Here is a 16,766-nt window from a genome sequence, read left to right as displayed (position 1 = left end):
GTCCAGGTCGAACTTCCTGGGCACCAGTTCCTGTCTGTTCCTCTTGTCCCAATGCTGGGCAGCCCCGAGCAGAGTCTGGTCCATGCTCTGTCCCCATGTCAGCCTCTCCTCGTAGGGCTTGTGCTCCAGTCCCTTCTCCAGCCTTGTTGCTCTTCTCTGGACCTGCTCCAGCACCTCAATATCTTTCCTGAACTGAGGGGCCCAGAACTGGACACAGTACTCGAGGTGTGGCCTCACCAGCGCTGAGTACAGGGGAAGGATCACTGCCCTGGGCCTGTTGGCCACACTATTCTTTATACAGGCCAAAACCCCACTGGCCTTCTTGGCCACCTGGGCACATTGCTGGCTCATATTCAGCCTCTGGTCATTCTAAACTCCCAGCTCCCTTTCTGCCTGGCTGCTCTCCAGCCACTCTGTGCCCAGCCTGTAGTGCTGCATGGGGTGGTTGTAGCCAAAGCACAGGACCCGGCCCTTGGCCTTGTTAAACGTCATCCCATTGGAATCAGCCCATCTCTCCAGCCTATCCAGGTCCCTCTGCAGAGCCCTTCTGCCTTCCAGCAGGTCAACACTCCCTCCCAACTTGGTGTCATCTGCAAATTTACTAATGATGGACTCAATCCCCTCATCTAAATAATTGATAAAGATGTTGAACAAAACTGGGCCCAACACTGATCCCTGGGGGACACCACTGGTGACCAGTCACCAGCTGGACACAGCCCTGTTCACCAGCACCCTCTGGGCCTGGCCATCCATCCAGCTCTTAACCCAGCAGAGTGCCCCTGTCCAAGCCATGGGCTGCCAGTTTTTCCAGCAGTATGCTGTGGGAGACAGTGTCAAAGGCTTTGCTGAGGTCCAGATAGATCACATCCACAGCCTTACCCTCATCCACCAGGCACTTCCTCCAGAACTTGCCTGGATTGGTGTTTTATGGACTTGCACATGCAGCGAGTGTAATGCTGCAAGCTCACAGCAGAGAGGGGCAGGAGAAGTGACTCTGTGGCTCTGCTCCTTCCTCAGATTCTCTGGGTAAACCACAGCCTTGAGGTTCACCAGCAGAGCAGGTGCAGCGTCCACTTACATATTGCTGGGCATTGAAAGCTCTCTGGTGTCCCTGGCAGGCTGTCAGACACCGCCCCACACACCCTTCTACAGCACTGCCAAAGCACTGCAAGGAACAAAAAGAGGCAAGCATTCTAGATCCCTTTCAAGATGAAAAAGGAGGCCCCAGACCCCACCCCACCTTGAAATAAGAATATTTTTAGCATCAGCAGCGCTTCTCAAAACCACTGAAGAGCTTGGGAGGAAAGGAGAAAGAGCATGGTGTCAACTCTCACTTACATACGAGTGAGAAGTAATCCAAAAATAGGAGGTCTGATGGTTTCTTGTGCTCCTCTACAGCAGCAATTCCGCTGGTCACCAGAGGTATTTTGGGACTTGGTCCTTGAGTTCAGTTGACACCCAAATACCACATTAGGGAATCCCAACATAAAAGCTGCAACCTGAAACACGGTACTCCAACTCCCTCCCAACAGGAAAAAAACCCTACCTCATCTCTCAAGTACAAGAAATAGTGTTTCCCATTCTTAAAGTCTACAATGTGTTTTATTAATTCCTAACAGTGCATCCTTTTAACAAGGTAAAATAAAAATCCAAAGAACAAAGCACAAAACCAACACAGCATCACTTCAAGAGAGACTGTTTGGCACAGGTGCAAAGCCCAAAGTTTCTCTATCCCAGCAGCTTTTCAAAGGTAAGTCATAGAGCTTTTTTGCATTTTTGAAGCTCAAAGGGTCTGACACTGCCACAAGTCTGATTCACTGATGAAAACAACAAGGTAGAACAAACTAACATGTCTTACAACTGCACTTTCCAACCCCAACAGGCCCCATGATAAAGTCCTGCAGAAATGGACAAGAAAGTATCCTTCTTTCCCCTGGAGACTTCCCAAGAGGGTGCACCTGAGCCTCTCAGGGTTCCTCCTCAGCTAGTAAATATTTACCCCAGTCCTACCCCCTAATGCACCAACACATAACAGTCAAGAACATGCAAACATTTCCAAACAGGATATGGCAGAATATCTAAATCCACTCAACCGAGTTCACCTCTGAACAAAAGAACAAGCGCCTCATGAACCAATGTGGCTTTTCCTCCTGAACTCTTGGTAGGAAAGGCAGACCTGAAAGGTGGTATTTTGGTGAGGTTTCTTTGGTTTTGTTTTTTTGAGAGGACCGAGGAGTTGTCTGTTTATTCTTTTAAGAAAGTTTTTTTCCTAGATTTAGCAGTGAATGCTGAGCTAGGAATTAACTAATTCAAGGTCACCTAATATGAAGACCTCTCATTACTTTCAGCTCTTTTAGGAGAGGTACAACTGCCCAAGTACAGGCTAAAGACATGTAACATGCTCCAGTTTTATGCATCATCTTATGAAATGATGCTGCACTTCACTGCACCCCACTAGTAACATTCCCAGGAGCTACCTTGGCAAAAGTCATCAGTGTCCAAAGTCTCTGCAGGCTACAGTGAATGAAAGGGCAGGGATTTGATCAACTGCTGCTTCTGACTCAAGTCAGAGTGTACATTCAGCACCTGCACAGCTACAACAATTCCAACACACAACACAGGGATCCCACATTCCAGTGACAAAACTGTTCAGAACAGTCACACGTGTTTCCACTGGACACGTTCACGGCACAGCACTGAGCAGGCTCTTGAAGCTGCAGGATCCTGAGAATTTGGGAGCTGAGAGGTAGGCAGAATTCCAGGGTCAGATGAAAGGGATAAAGCACTGCCATTTTCACAGAGGACACGGCTGGGACTGAGAAGGGGGCAGGAAACAGCCGTGTCCGCAGCCGCCTGCTGTCCCAGCAGAACTCCTAAGCCATAAACACTGGAATTCACAAGGGCATTGCCTGGGACCAGGACATTCAACTGCTTCTGAATTTCCTGCAGGACCTGCAGCTGACTGTGCTGATTTAGAAGAAGCATATCCATGATTTCCTTCATTTTCTTTACTGTACAAAGAGAAAAGAATGTTAATGCTATGTAAAAACACACTGCATGGTGATTTAGAAGCCTTTTTATACTTACACTCTTCAGAAACCACATTCAAGTGATCTCTCTCACATTTCTCTGCACCACACCTTTGCTCTTCCTCAGGATGTAGAGATATGAATTCAGGTTGGTTTGCATCTAAAAGGGAGACAGTGGAAGAGTCAAGAGTTGTCAGGTGAGCATTTTAAAGAGGGCAGCTCAGTAACAACCCCCCCTTACCCACCTCTGGAACTTAAAGCTTCATCCAAGGCACATCTTAGTCCAAACTAAGCCAAACCAGACCAAAGAGCAGGCTGATACAGTCCCCTGAAACATTGCAGACTTGGGACTAGATCACAACAAAGATCCCTTCCTATTGCTTCTCTCCTAGGAGCACAGGATGCGTTCAGGGACAGGACAGGTGAGACTTGGCAAGAATGTGTTTGTGTTTGCACACTTGCTTCAGGAGCAGAAACAGCATTAGACTGATCTGGTACTAATTATTGTCCAACTGCCAGGGCAAAAGTGAGACTTTTTTTCTTATGTGTTACAGACACATCCAAAAAAAACTAGGAAAAGTCATCAAGAGAATAAAAGCTAAAAGCATTAAGAGTATAAGGTTCCACCTTTATGGCTCATTAGCAGAAGTTACTGGGCCACCTCTCTCTCTGTATCTATGGAGGAAGAGGCCTCAAGCCCTACCTTAGGAATTCAGTTTTGCCATTTCCTTATAAACTTCTTTACTATATATTATAACATCGCTTTTTTCCATTGTTAAGATGAAAGCCTTTTCTCCTCAACATCTTTTTCCAAAAGAAAAACAAAACAACCAAAATAATAGTAAGAAAAACCAAAACAAACACTAAAAAAAAACAAAAACAGTCACAAAAACACACACAAAAAAAGAAAAAACAATCAACAAGAAAACGAAAAGCTCACACATAAAACACCTACTTCTGAGAACTGTGAGGAGTCCAAGGTCCCAGGCAACCCCTAAATTTCAACTTTGGCTTTTTCAAGGCACTTCTTCAACGGACAGAGAGAATTGCATAAGGAGGGGGAAAGTAACAAACCAAAACCAACCAAAGCCCAACATTCATAGCCACAGCAAAGGGGAAAGGTGTTCAGGAATAAACAGAGGCCAGAATATCTGATATATCCACTGGGATCCTGTACAACTGGAAATAAAATGCAACAGAGATCAGCTCAGTTACCTGCTGTGTGGTCATTGGGTCTCGCTCTCAAATGCTGCTGCTTGGTGGAGTTTGGGCTCACACAGGAGCTGTTCCCACCCTCGGGACGCCTGCAGGGCTTCTCATCTGCATGGACTCTCTGATGCTGCAGGAGAGCCGTGTTGCCACTGAAGCTTCTTCTGCACAAGGTGCAGGAGAAGGGCTTCTCTTTCAGATGGGTTTTGTGGTGAGCAAGGAGGCTGGAGGCACAGCTGAAGGTTTTCTCACATGCCTTGCACTTGTAAGGCCTCTCCCCTGTGTGCACTCTCTGGTGAACCACCAGGTTGGCCTTCCTGGTAAAGCTCTTCCCGCATTCTGCACACACAAACCTTTTGTCTCTGTTGTGGATTTGCAGGTGGTTCAGGAGCCTACTGTGTCCCTTGAAGCCCTTCCCACATTCCTGGCACTTGAAGGAAGGTTTCTCTTCTGGGCACAGTTTCTGGCCATCAGCGCTGAGGACGAGTTTCCTGGTGTATCTTTTCTGGGGAGGGGGGTCATTACAGGCTGCCCCCTTCTCTGGGCTGGGGGCCCCGGGTACCTGAGGCGGCTCCTCCAGCTGCAGATCTGCAGGGATGCCTTTCTCTTCCTCACAGCCCCCTGAGGGAGAAAGAGAAGAATTCAACACTCCTGTCTCCCTAAGGCAGACAAGCTGCTCCTTGTAAAAGAACTGAATTTCTTAGGCCCAGCTTCATTTTACACTAGGATTGCCCTTTCCCAAAGAGGAAGGGAAAGTCTGAAGGTTGAGACAAGAGGCAAAAAGCAGGGGGGAAGTGGCAAAGGGAGGAAGAGAGAAGTAAGAAACCTACCTCTTCTCTTCCTTCCCCTCCCCATTTCCTTGGAGTTCTGCCCCTCAGGGAATAGCAAAATGAAGGAAGGAATGCTGAAACATCTCACACATCACAAATACCTACTTACAGTTTTTTGTTCCCCCAGACTTTGCTCAAAAGATAACCAGACTGTTAAATTAGAAAGAACACTCTGTTATAAAGGTGGGCATTTGGGTGGGGATCCTTCAGCACCAAGCAGTCCACTGAACCTTCACTAGCAAACAAACAGGGAGGTTTAAGTTGTTTTCACACATTTACTGCAAAAAATAAATCAGGTTTTTACAGGTTGGCACATCAGGGTTTTGCCCTAATTAGCACAACAACAGTTTTGAGTAAGTTGACTTAACAGTAAGAATACTGTGTCTTTATGCATCAGAAGTAAAGGCCTTCATACTGACAAAAAAATTAACTCCCACTTGACTCTTACCACCTCTGTCAATCTTTACATCTAGAACAATACCTACTTTCCTTACAATGACAAGCTGAATAAAATACATTCCAAAGAAACACCAGAAAGATTCAAACACAGCCCTTTCTTTTCTAAAGGCTCCAACCTCTTTATTTCATAATGACTGAATGCCCACACCCCCCACAGTGAGGTCTGGTTGTCTTGACTCTGCTGATTAGATCTGGTATTTACATCGGTTCACCAGTAACAGAATTACAGGGATTACCTGATGCACTCTTAGCCACACTTGATTTTTACAAGTGCCTTCAGGTGTTCACTAATGAGGCACAGAACTCAGCAATTCCCATCGACGATTTGCCATTTAAAATATTACTCCAACCATTAAAACAGAAAGTTTGTTATTCTGCTACCAAACAAAAACCAATCCAGGCTTTCTACACTAGAGATGAAACTCTGCAGTGCAGTTTCAGTCCTATGACACCAAGGAATAAAATCCTCAACTAACATGTCCCTGAAGAGGCCACATGCTCCCTATTTACTTAACCACAACTACCAAGATCTAAATATCAGCAACAAAACCAACCAACCAACCACCCCAGGAAGGGAGTCCTCTCTCTGCCATCCAGGAATTACACCCAAGGGGCAGCTTTCTCCTAGAGCAATGAAAAAGGTTCCCTGGCAGGGCAGTCTTTCCTCAAGCTACAGACACGAGGCTGATTATTCCCTGAGAGCCCTGCAGAGCCCCCAGGTCTCCAGCAGTGGAAGGGGAACCAACCAACCTTCCATGCCTATCCCTACCAGTGCTAGGGAGTCTGTGCCCTCCAGATGGGGCCGTGCAACTCCCTCAGAGCCTCCTCAGCCATGGAAAAGCCTGGAAAAGAGCAGTGTGCTGGCTGCCCTTCACTCCAAAGGAACTGGGACTTGTCTTAAAAGGGGTGCTGGAAAACCCACAGCAGAAAGAAACACGGAATACCACTGGCAGCCTTGCCTCAGCCTGGCATCCCATCCCATCCCGGGGCAGAGCAGCCAGCTGGGAAGGTCTGCGATGTTCCCGGCACCACGTGGTGAGTCCCGCATTTCCCTCCAGCATTCTAGAAGCCAAAGTTTCCATCTCACCTGGATATTCTGCAGAACCACTGCTCGCAGAGCTCTCGAAAATAGACAATAGGGACTCCATCGTTGGCTCCATCTGGAAAAGGAGAGGAGAAATGGAGTCTGAAACCTTTTCCAGGCAGGGGGGAGCAGGAGGGAGGGGGCAGATATTTTGGTCCCAGCACATTTGGGCGGTGCCCTGGGACAAAGGGGCAAACCAGCACGTGCGGCTGAACCCCCCGGGCAGAGGGAGTGGAGCCGTCGGGAAAGAGCTGGAGTTGGGCGACTCGCAAACTTAATGGAGAGACCCGCGCGATAAAAAGCGCCTTTTTGCAGCTCCACTGTCCCCAGGAAGCACCAACCAGCTCCGTGGCCTCCAGAGCCCACCTCGTGCTGCCCCCGGCCCTGCACACGGCGCGTCCCGGCGGGAGCGGCTCCGCCCTCGGCCCATCCCCATCCCTATCCCATCGCATCTCTGCGCTCCGGGGGTCCGCGGCCCCGGCCCCGCTGCTGGTGCTGCTTGTCCGCAGTGCCGGCGGCTCGTCCCGGTACATCCCGGCGCTGCTCGGGATCGCCCTTCGGCACCGACACGCCCTGGAAACGCGGCGGGATCTTTTCCGTGGCTGCCCCGCGTGGTGCCCTCCGGGAACTTCGTGGTTTTGCACCGGAATTCGGGGATAGATCTGAATGGAGTATTAAAAAGGCACCATCCCTTATCCCGGCGCCAGGTGCGTGGGGGACAGTCCTCCTTCCACATGCACCTCTGGCTGGAGCTGGGACACGTTTATTATCCTGAGGTATCCATACGAGTTACACAGGTGGTTATGGAGCATTCCACCATCTTCCACATATGTGTTGTCCTTGCCTTTGTGTGTTTAGGGATCCCTGGTGGTCTCCTATAATACATGGTGTTTTTCTCTCTGGTAACAGAGTATTTTTCAATAAAACCATATTATTTTCCCTGCACTTCACAGTCTGTGATACAGATGTTAATGAGCTTGTTGCATTAGATGCTGTTGGTTGTTCAGCAGACATTTATGCAACATCCTAATATAGAGCAGCTCAAATAAATCACAATCTAGAAAGGTCTGTTCTTGCAGGGAAAGAGGGAAGCCTAGATTAACTAGCTTCACTGTGTTGGAAATTGGTGGAAGGATTAATATTCCCATTATCTAAATTATTCTAGCCTATAGGTATTGAAGACTGTCATATAAAAATTAAAAAATAAATGAATTATTGTCTCAGCTTGGCAGAATTTGAACAGTGTGGCATGGTAGCTTGTAAGACCTCATCTAGGTGATGGAGGTGAAAAAAGATCTTGAGGAGTTTTCTCATGCATCCTTCAAGTTCACTGAAGAAGCCAGCAGCTCTTCATGCAAAAATAAAAATAATCTAAATAATTAAGAAGCCTTGTCATAACATATGAGTGGGAAAGAAAGCTTTGCTAGGGCATTTTTTCATTTTAAGTTCTTGAGTTTGGAAAATTCATAATGTTAATTTATATTAAAGCCTCTCAAGACCATATCTGACTAGTAACTTTCTTAAATATCCATGTAAGTATTTTTAATTTGAGAGACATAATTTTCACTGACTTACGTAGGAGCCCTGTGTTTCAATTTAACAGGAATATTCTGAGTTCCAGCTCCATCCTCTGCATTGCTTGCAGCCTTCCCACCCTGAGGTCACCTGCAATTTTCAGGAATATGTTGTGTCCCATCATTCAAATCCTTAATGAATATGTTGAATCCCTTCATCTAGGGTAACATGTCATATAATTTCACGGGTTAGCATTGAATTGCAAATAAGTATTGTGATTTTCTGACAGGTTTTGCATTAATTTTATAGTATTCTTGCCTCAGCTATTTATGAGAATAATCATATGAGATAATATCAAAGCCTTTTAAAGCATAGACTGTATGCCATCTTCTGCTCCTCTGTTTTTAACAGTGCCTTTCACTCTTTAGAAGAAAAAATTTGATTTGACATAATTTTTGCTTTGGAAATCTATACTATTATTTTTTTCTTTTTTAAGTACTGTATGACTGCTAAGTATTGTTCTTGTGTTGAAATCAGGCTCACTAAAAATAGTTCTCATGTTCTTCCTTGTTCCTTTCATATTTCCTCTATTCTTTACAATCTTGTCCATCTTTCCTGAGTTCTCCATGACATCTACCAACTCACCTCAGCTTGCTCAAGCTTGCAGAAAACATTAAAAAATCCAACCTAAGTCCTTTCTAACCTCTTCTCTCTCTGCTCTGACCCAAGTCCTTACCCTTTTGTTGCTGATGTTGTGTTCATTGTGTAGCTCCTGCTGATCTTTCTAGCAAAGACACAGATTTTGTTTCTTTTCCTGTGGGTGTTTCCCCCATCTCACTGAACAGTGTCAGCTCTTCCTGGTCTGTCTTCCAAGCAGTAATATTATGGAATGCTTTTGGACTGTTCTGTGTTCCAATTACATTACCTTTTGTTGCTTGGCTATGCTTTCTTTTTTATTATTTTCTTTATAAAGTGCATTATTTTATGTAATCTGACCTACTTGTCCCCTCCTGAGTGGTTCCTGTTCATAATTTCAGACCTGTAGGGAAATTTGTGGCTTGTCAAGATTATTCTCTTCACATTTTTTTCCTTTCTCTATTTTGGGATAGTGGATTCTTAAGCAGTTTCTCAAATGACTTTAAGTGCACATCTTACCACTACCTGTTCTCCAAGGATTTACTTGCCTTGGGATCTTACTGCTGGTTCTCTGAGACTGCAAATACCTGATTTCTGGAAATACAGTCCTTTCTTTATTGGTGCAGGCACATGTACAAATATTTCCCAGGAGCTCTGTGGTAGTTACAGTGCAGTCTTGAGAGAGACAAATACTACAATCTTGTGGCAACTGTTTTCATCTGCTCTGGAAAGTGACCACAGAAAACCCAAACTGAGGTAATTTAATGGTACAACACTTAAAGGTATCATACAACTGGTCTAGCAAATTTAGCTTTTAGTGGCCAACTTCTGAGACTTCAAATGAAGATGGAAATTCTCCAGTGGTTTTGAAAGATGCAAATGAAATAACGTACATTGGATTCTTTTCTTTAGATATGTTTGTGTTTAAAATATTTACTTAAAATATACCATGTGTTGTTATTACTCTGTATGAAAATATTTGTGTGTGGGCTACAGTTGGTTTCTTTTCCCATATCCTTCTTCGTTATATGTTATGATGCAGCCAAGTATTCAAATGACAGCATCTTCAAATATATTCCTCAGGCATTTGCACCATGTTTTTCTGTTTGGAGTCACTCTACAGAGCATTTGTAACATGTGTAAAATATTTTCCTTGTATCTGTTTTATAGAGACCTTATTAAAAATCATACACAGTCTTTTTGGTGGCAGTTTTTCCTTCTCCAGATGTCACTCTCACTTTGTTTTCTATATGACTGCAAGTATAAATAAAATGTTAGAAAATAAGGAAGAGAGATGGCAAAATAAGTGTTTCTATTTAAATTATTTTAAAATTTTCCTTGCATTTTAAAGCCACCAAAGCGAGTCAGCATAATCACCTCTGGTTATTTTTAGAGGAAAATAGGCTGTTTATATAATAATGCCAATATTAGCATACTGTCGTATGTTCACAAATGTATGCAAAGTCTGTCTTAGGTAAAATATAACCAGACCTGTGAAATATAACTTTTTTAATACGTTTTGCCACAGATGGACAGAATGAACACCAACTTATTAGGAATTTGTTGCTTCTGCATCTGATGGGCCCTGAGTTGTCAACCCTGAGGTGTTCCTGCTTGCTCTTTGGAAAATAGATCCTCCTTTTATTGTCCCAAACTTGACACTTCTCCCTCCCTTCCCACCTCACTTTTGTAGTCAAACACTTTCAAGTCCTTAAAGATGCAAAATGGTGTTTCTCCTTCTTTAAAAAGTGCTGACTTTTTGGTTTTGTTTTACACAGTGACACAAAGTCTCAGACCTTTAAAAACAGCACAGCTTATACTTCTGTAGCAGAAAAATGAATTATTATTTTGCTCACAAAGTAAAGCACTTAGCCCTAGGGAGTTCAGTGTGTAATCAAAAAATCATCAAAAAAATCACAGAATAGTTTGGGTTGGAAGGGACCTTAAAGATCATCTTATTCCAACCCCCTGCCATGGGCAGGGACACCTTCCACTAGCCCAGCTTGCTCAGAGCCCCATCCAACCTGGCCTTGGGCACTTCCAGGGATGGGGCAGCCACAGCTTCTCTGGGCAACCTGTGCCAGGGCCTGCCCACCCTTGCAATAAATCAGTACTATTACACCAAAATCAAACAAAAAAGTGAAGTATTTTTAGCACATTTCTATAATTCTACAAGGTAAGTAACTCATTAATTTTCCTAGTAATAATAAAAAATATTTTTTAAAATAAAATAGCCTTTTAAATGACAATCATTGACCCTTCTATTGGCTTTGTTCACATTTTTGTGGCAATGGCAGTTTAGATTTTATTCACAGAAAACAACTGTTAAAAGCTTGCTCCCATGAGCTGTGCACAGCTCTTCCAAAGAAGAAAAAAGAAAGAAGGAAAAAAAAAGCAGTCATCAAATAAGCCTTGTCATAAAACAAGTAAGTCATGCCAAATTTTAATATTTTGGAAGTTATAAATGACCATCACATCAAGGACTTGATTCAGTTCACTCAAGAGAAGGACGGTGGCAGCCTTTGCTTTGGTAGATGTGCATTTTATATGGAAATATAATACATTCACTGCTGAAGTCAGTGGGAATTCTGCTATTTAAATGTAACTGCATTAAGTATACATGGATTTCTGGTTACTTAGCTGCAGTCTGGATACAAAACAGCTTAAAAACCCCATCTGAATACATTTCACTGCTTGTGCTCTTTCAGAGTCCTTTCGTTATAGTTTGAAAGATCCCGTGAAAGATCATATGTGTGCTATTTATAGTAATCCCCTTTTCTGCTGAGCAAGAGAATGGCTTTGAATATTACTGGAATTAAAAGAGGGCTCTTGCCGAACTCATTTTGTAAGAATGATATTCTCTATTCCTTATCCCTCAGTAGTTCTCTGCATCACTAATACTCACCATTTGTCCTCTGTGTCAGCTACTGCCCCTTGTCCATGTTATCACAGGAAAAGACAGCTTGGCATTTTCCTATTCCATGGCTTTCCTTTGCAGCCATTCAACCATGTCATCGACTTACTGTATAGAGGAGAGCTAGTGTAGGAAATGAGGACAACTCAGTGTGGGAATTCATGGATATGGGAATGTGTTCAGTTGGGTTTGTTGCTTTACTACTTTTAATGAACCTTCTGAACACTTTGCTTTTACCCATTCCCATTGATTCTTGCATGGATTTAATTCAGCCCTACTCTTACACATGTGTTACCACTGTGTCAACCAGCCCAGAGCACTGAGTGCCACATCCAGTCATTCTTTGGACACCTTCAGGGATGGGGACTCTGCCACCTCCCTGGGCAGCCCCCCTCCAATGCCTGACAAACCTTTCAGTGGAGAAATTGCTTCTGATGTCCAGCCTGAACCTCTCCTGGCACAGCTTCAGGCCGTTTCCTCTCATCCTGTCCCATGTTACTTGGGAGAAGAGTCTGACCTCCACCTGGCCCCATCCTCATTTCAGGCAGCTGTAGAGAGTGAGAAGGTCTCCCCCAAGCCTCCTTCTCTCCAGGCTGAGGCCCCCACCTCCCTGTTCTTTATGTGGATATCTGATGGATCCTTTCCTGATCTCTGCTTTCTTCTTATCTTATCTGTAGATGAATTTATTCTTCTTACTGTCTGTGCTCGATCTGACCAGCATTTACTGGTGGACAAGCTGGGTCCCAAGACCATCTTCGAGACAAAACCTGCAGAGAACTCCACACAGAAATCCCTTTGCTGACCACTGGCAGCAGAAATTGACAGCAGCAGCCACTGTCTCACCAGATGTTGTAGTTTGAGCTGGCAAAATGCCAACTGCCTGGTACCCAGTCAAAAAGTCCACTCCCAGAGCAGGAGAGTGAGGGAAAACAGCAGAAACGAGGCTTTAGACACAGTGAGGTTTTTATATTTATACAGAGAAGAGGAGAGCTTAACACAGAATATGATATAGCACATAGTGACAGAAAACAACAACAGGCTCACCGAGGTTGCCCCAGCTAACAGGTGAAACTCCAAACCAACCAAACCCCCTCCCCAAAGGAAACCTCCCCGCAAGAGGGAAAGAGGAATTAACAGGAATGTACTCACGTCCCCGGGTAAACAGACGTGCGGACTGGCAGGAGGGCCTGTTATCAGCAGTCAGGGAGCGGGAACCATCCTGGTCAGAAGCATGGACCGAAGAGAGCAGAGACTCCTCCCACCTTGCTTGTTATACTCCCCGACACTTCCTGATGATGTCAGATGATATGAAATACCTCTTTGGCTGCTTAAGTCAGATGATACCTGTCCCCTCTAATCTGTGTCACAACCTTTGAGGCCTGCTAAAAACTGAGGCCTAAATGGGGACCTATGCTGACTAAAGCCAAAACTACTACAACGTCCACCCCTTATTTCATATCATATGACATCAACGGCCCATATCCCACAGTAATCATTTTTTTTTCCACGCTTATATGCATATATGTATAGTCCATATGCAGTCTTTCGAGGCAGGTGTCCTTTCATCAAGGATCAGCACCAGCATCAGTTCAGCTTGGGTCCTTCGCCTTTTGGTTAAAGTCACAGTTCCAAGTTCAGGACTGGTTCACAGGTTGGGGCTGCCTTATCGTTGGACGTCATGGGATACCAGTATCAGCTTTGTTTGGGTCTTTCTTATCCGGTGTCTGGTTTACTGCAAAACACAACTCAAGGCACACAATTAGGTTTTCCCCAAGGCTAGGTTGCCTTGGGGCACACACTGGATCTCAGCATCTTGTCTCATCACCCACCAGGTATTCCCAGGCCCTTGGGCAAAAACAATCCCACGAATGGGTTTTCTTTGGCCCGAGGGAGAAGTAACCCAAACAGATTTCCCTAATATGCCTCTCAGGTGAATTGCGGGAACTTTGTCTCCATCCACCGTGTGGAGGGATTCTGTTTGGGCAGAACCAGCTCGATTGATAGAGCCTCTAGTGTTAACCAACCAGGTGGCCTTGGCTAAGTGCTTATCCCAGTTCCTCAGAGTTCCTTCACCTAGTGCTTTTAGAGTTGTTTTTAACAGTCCATTGCACCTTTCACCTTCCCAGCCACAGGTGCATGATATGGAATGTGATATACCCATTCGATACCATGCTCCCGTGCCCAAGTGGCCACCAGATTGTTCTTGAAATGAGTCCCATTATCTGATTCGATGCGATCTGGAGTGCCATGCCTCCACAAGACCTGTTTCTCAAGGCCCAGGATAGTATTCCGGTCTGTTGCATGTGATACCGAATAAGTCTCTAGCCATCCGGTGGTCGCTTCTACCATGGTAAGCACATAGCGCTTACCCTGGTGGGTCTGTGGCAATGTGATGTAGTCCACTTGCCAGGCTTCTCCGTATCTATACTTATCCCAGTGTCCACCATACCAGAGGGGCTTCAACCTTTTTGCCTGCTTAATGGCAGCACAGGTTTCACAATCGTGGATAACCTGAGAGATAATGTCCATGGTTAAATCCACCCCTTGGTCTCGTGCCCATTTATAAGTTGCATCCCGGCCTTGGTGGCCTGAAGCATCATGGGCCCATTGAGCCAGGAACAATTCTCCCTTTTGCTGCCAGTCTAGGTCTACTTGTGACACCTCGATCTGTGCAGCTCGGTCTGCCTGTCTGTTATTATCATGTTCCTCATTAGCTCGACCTTTAGGCACATGGGCATCTACATGGTGGACTCTCACGTTCAGTTTCTTTACTCTGGCAGCAATGTCTTGCCACAGATCTGCTGCCCAGATGGGTTTCCCTCTACGTCTCCAATTCATTTTATTCCACCGGTCTAGCCATCCCCAGAGGGCATTCGCTATCATCCAGGAGTCGGTGTACAAGTAGAGCCTTGGCCATCCTTCTCTTTCTGCGATGTCCAGGGCTAATTGGATGGCTTTGAGTTCTGCAAACTGACTCGATTCACCTTTCCCTTCAGTGGCTTCTGCCACCCGTCTGGTGGGACTCCACACAGCTGCTTTCCACTTCCGGCTCTTTCCTACGATACGTCAAGAACCATCAGTGAAAAGTGCGTAGCGCGTCTCTTCATCTGGCAGCTGGTTATATGGTGGAGCTTCTTCAGCGCGACTCACTGACTCCTCCCCTTCTTCCTCTGCCAGACTGAAGTCCCCACCTTCAGGCCAATTACTAATGATTTCTAAAATTCCAGGGCGATTCGAGCTCCCAATTCCAACGCGTTGCATAATCAAAGCAATCCATTTGCTCCACGTGGCATCGGTGGCATGATGTGTAGGGGGCACTTTTCCCTTAAACATCCAGCTTAGCACCGGTAGTCGAGGTGCCAGGAAAAGCTGTGCTTCAGTACCGATGACTTCTGAGGCTGCTCGTATGCCTTTATATGCCGCTAAGATTTCCTTCTCCATAGGGGTGTAATTGGCCTCAGAGCCTTTGTAGCTTCGGCTCCAGAAACCAAGTGGTCACCCTCGCGTCTCACCAGGCACTTTTTGCCAGAGGCTCCAGGAGGGGCCTTTATCTCCAGCTGTGGAGTAAAGCACATTCTGTACATCTGGCCCTGTCCTGGCAGGTCCAAGAGCCACGGCATGTGCAATCTCCTGCTTGATCTGCTTGAATGCCTGTTGTTGTTCAGGACCCCATTGGAAATTGTTCTTTTTATGGGTCACAAAGTAGAGAGGGCTCACAATCTGGCTGTACTCAGGAATGTGCATTCGCCAGAAGCCTATGGCTCCCAGAAACGCTTGAGTCTCCTTCTTGCTAGTCGGGGGAGCCATTGCTACAATCTTATTGATGACGTCGGTTGGAATCTGACAACGCCCGTCCTGCCATTTCACCCCTAGGAACTGGATCTCTCTGGCAGGTCCCTTGACTTTACTCTTCTTGATGGCAAAACCAGCCTTGAGGAGTATCTGGATGATCTTTTGTCCTTTTCTGAATACTTCTTTTGCTGTGTCTCCCCATACAATGATGTCATCAATATATTGGATATGTTCTGGGGCCTCACCCTTCTCTAGTGCGGCCTGGATCCGCCCATGGCAGATGGTAGGACTATGTTTCCACCCCTGGGGCAATCGATTCCATGTGTACTGGATGCCCCTCCAGGTGAAAGCAAACTACGGCCTGCACTCCGCTGCCAAGAGAATGGAGAAAAATGCATTAGCAATGTCAACAGTGGCGTACCATTTTGCCGCTTTGGTCTCCAGCTCATACTGGAGCTCCAACATATCTGGCACAGCGGCACTCAATGGTGGCGTGACCTCATTCAAGCCACGATAGTCCACTGTCAGTCTCTATTCTCCATCTGGTTTGTGTACAGGCCAGATGGGGCTGTTGAAGGGTGAATGTGTTCTACTGACCACCCCTTGACTTTCCAGCTTCTTGATCAACCTATGGATGGGGATCACAGCATCTCGGTTTGTCCGATACTGTCGCCTGCTAAAAACTGAGGCCTAAATGGGGACCTATGCTGACTAAAGCCAAAACTACTACACCAGAACAGCCAGAAGAGATTGTTGTGGAGGGTTGACCCTACACAGGAGTTGCTGTGGGGGTTAAGTAGCCACTGGAGTATTGATTCTTCCAGAGGAGACCTGAGAATTCATGCAGTGCACTCCCTCTGCTTCCATTCAAGTCTGAAGTCTTGGATGTCACTACAGGGTGGTTTGCAGACATGCTGCAGTTCAGACATGCAGCTGCCAATCCCACATCCCTGCTCAGCCAGGGCATCATCTAGAAAATGCCAAAGCTCTATAGAAAGACCATTATGTAGTTACTGAAAATAATGAACAAGTAGAAGCACAATCTCCTCACTCTGTGGTATCTGAAGTGCTGAACCACGGTGGTTGGAACACCTCCCTTCCTCCTACTTTTCTGCCTTGCTTTTCCAGTGAATCCCTGCCGGTGGCAGAGTGGCACAGCCTTTCCTTGGGAGGGAAATCCCATCCCATCCCATCCCATCCCATCCCATCCCATCCCATCCCATCCCATCCCATCATCATCCCATCATCATCCCATCATCATCATCCCATCCCATCCTTCACTAAGGTCTGATGGCAGA

The 16,766-nt window shown here is 45.7% G+C and overlaps 1 protein-coding gene across 1 annotated transcript; it reads right to left on the bottom strand.

Moving 5' to 3' along the window:
* Positions 1–2,658: 2,658 nt before the first annotated feature.
* Positions 2,659–14,205, bottom strand: LOC139669563 (uncharacterized). Its single transcript, XM_071550064.1, has 6 exons — positions 13,987–14,205; positions 6,809–7,273; positions 6,615–6,687; positions 4,245–4,859; positions 3,088–3,189; positions 2,659–3,011 (listed from the first exon to the last, which is right to left on the bottom strand). The coding sequence occupies exons 1-6, from the start codon at positions 14,203–14,205 to the stop codon at positions 2,659–2,661; spliced, it is 1,827 nt and encodes a 608-aa protein (XP_071406165.1).
* Between the last annotated feature and the right edge of the window lie 2,561 nt (positions 14,206–16,766).

Source organism: Pithys albifrons, chromosome 3, assembly GCF_047495875.1.
Source record: "Pithys albifrons albifrons isolate INPA30051 chromosome 3, PitAlb_v1, whole genome shotgun sequence".
Classification (NCBI taxonomy): Eukaryota; Metazoa; Chordata; class Aves; order Passeriformes; family Thamnophilidae; genus Pithys; species Pithys albifrons.
Note: the sequence above shows the minus strand (reverse complement) of the source record. Positions and strands in the feature narration are given on the sequence as shown.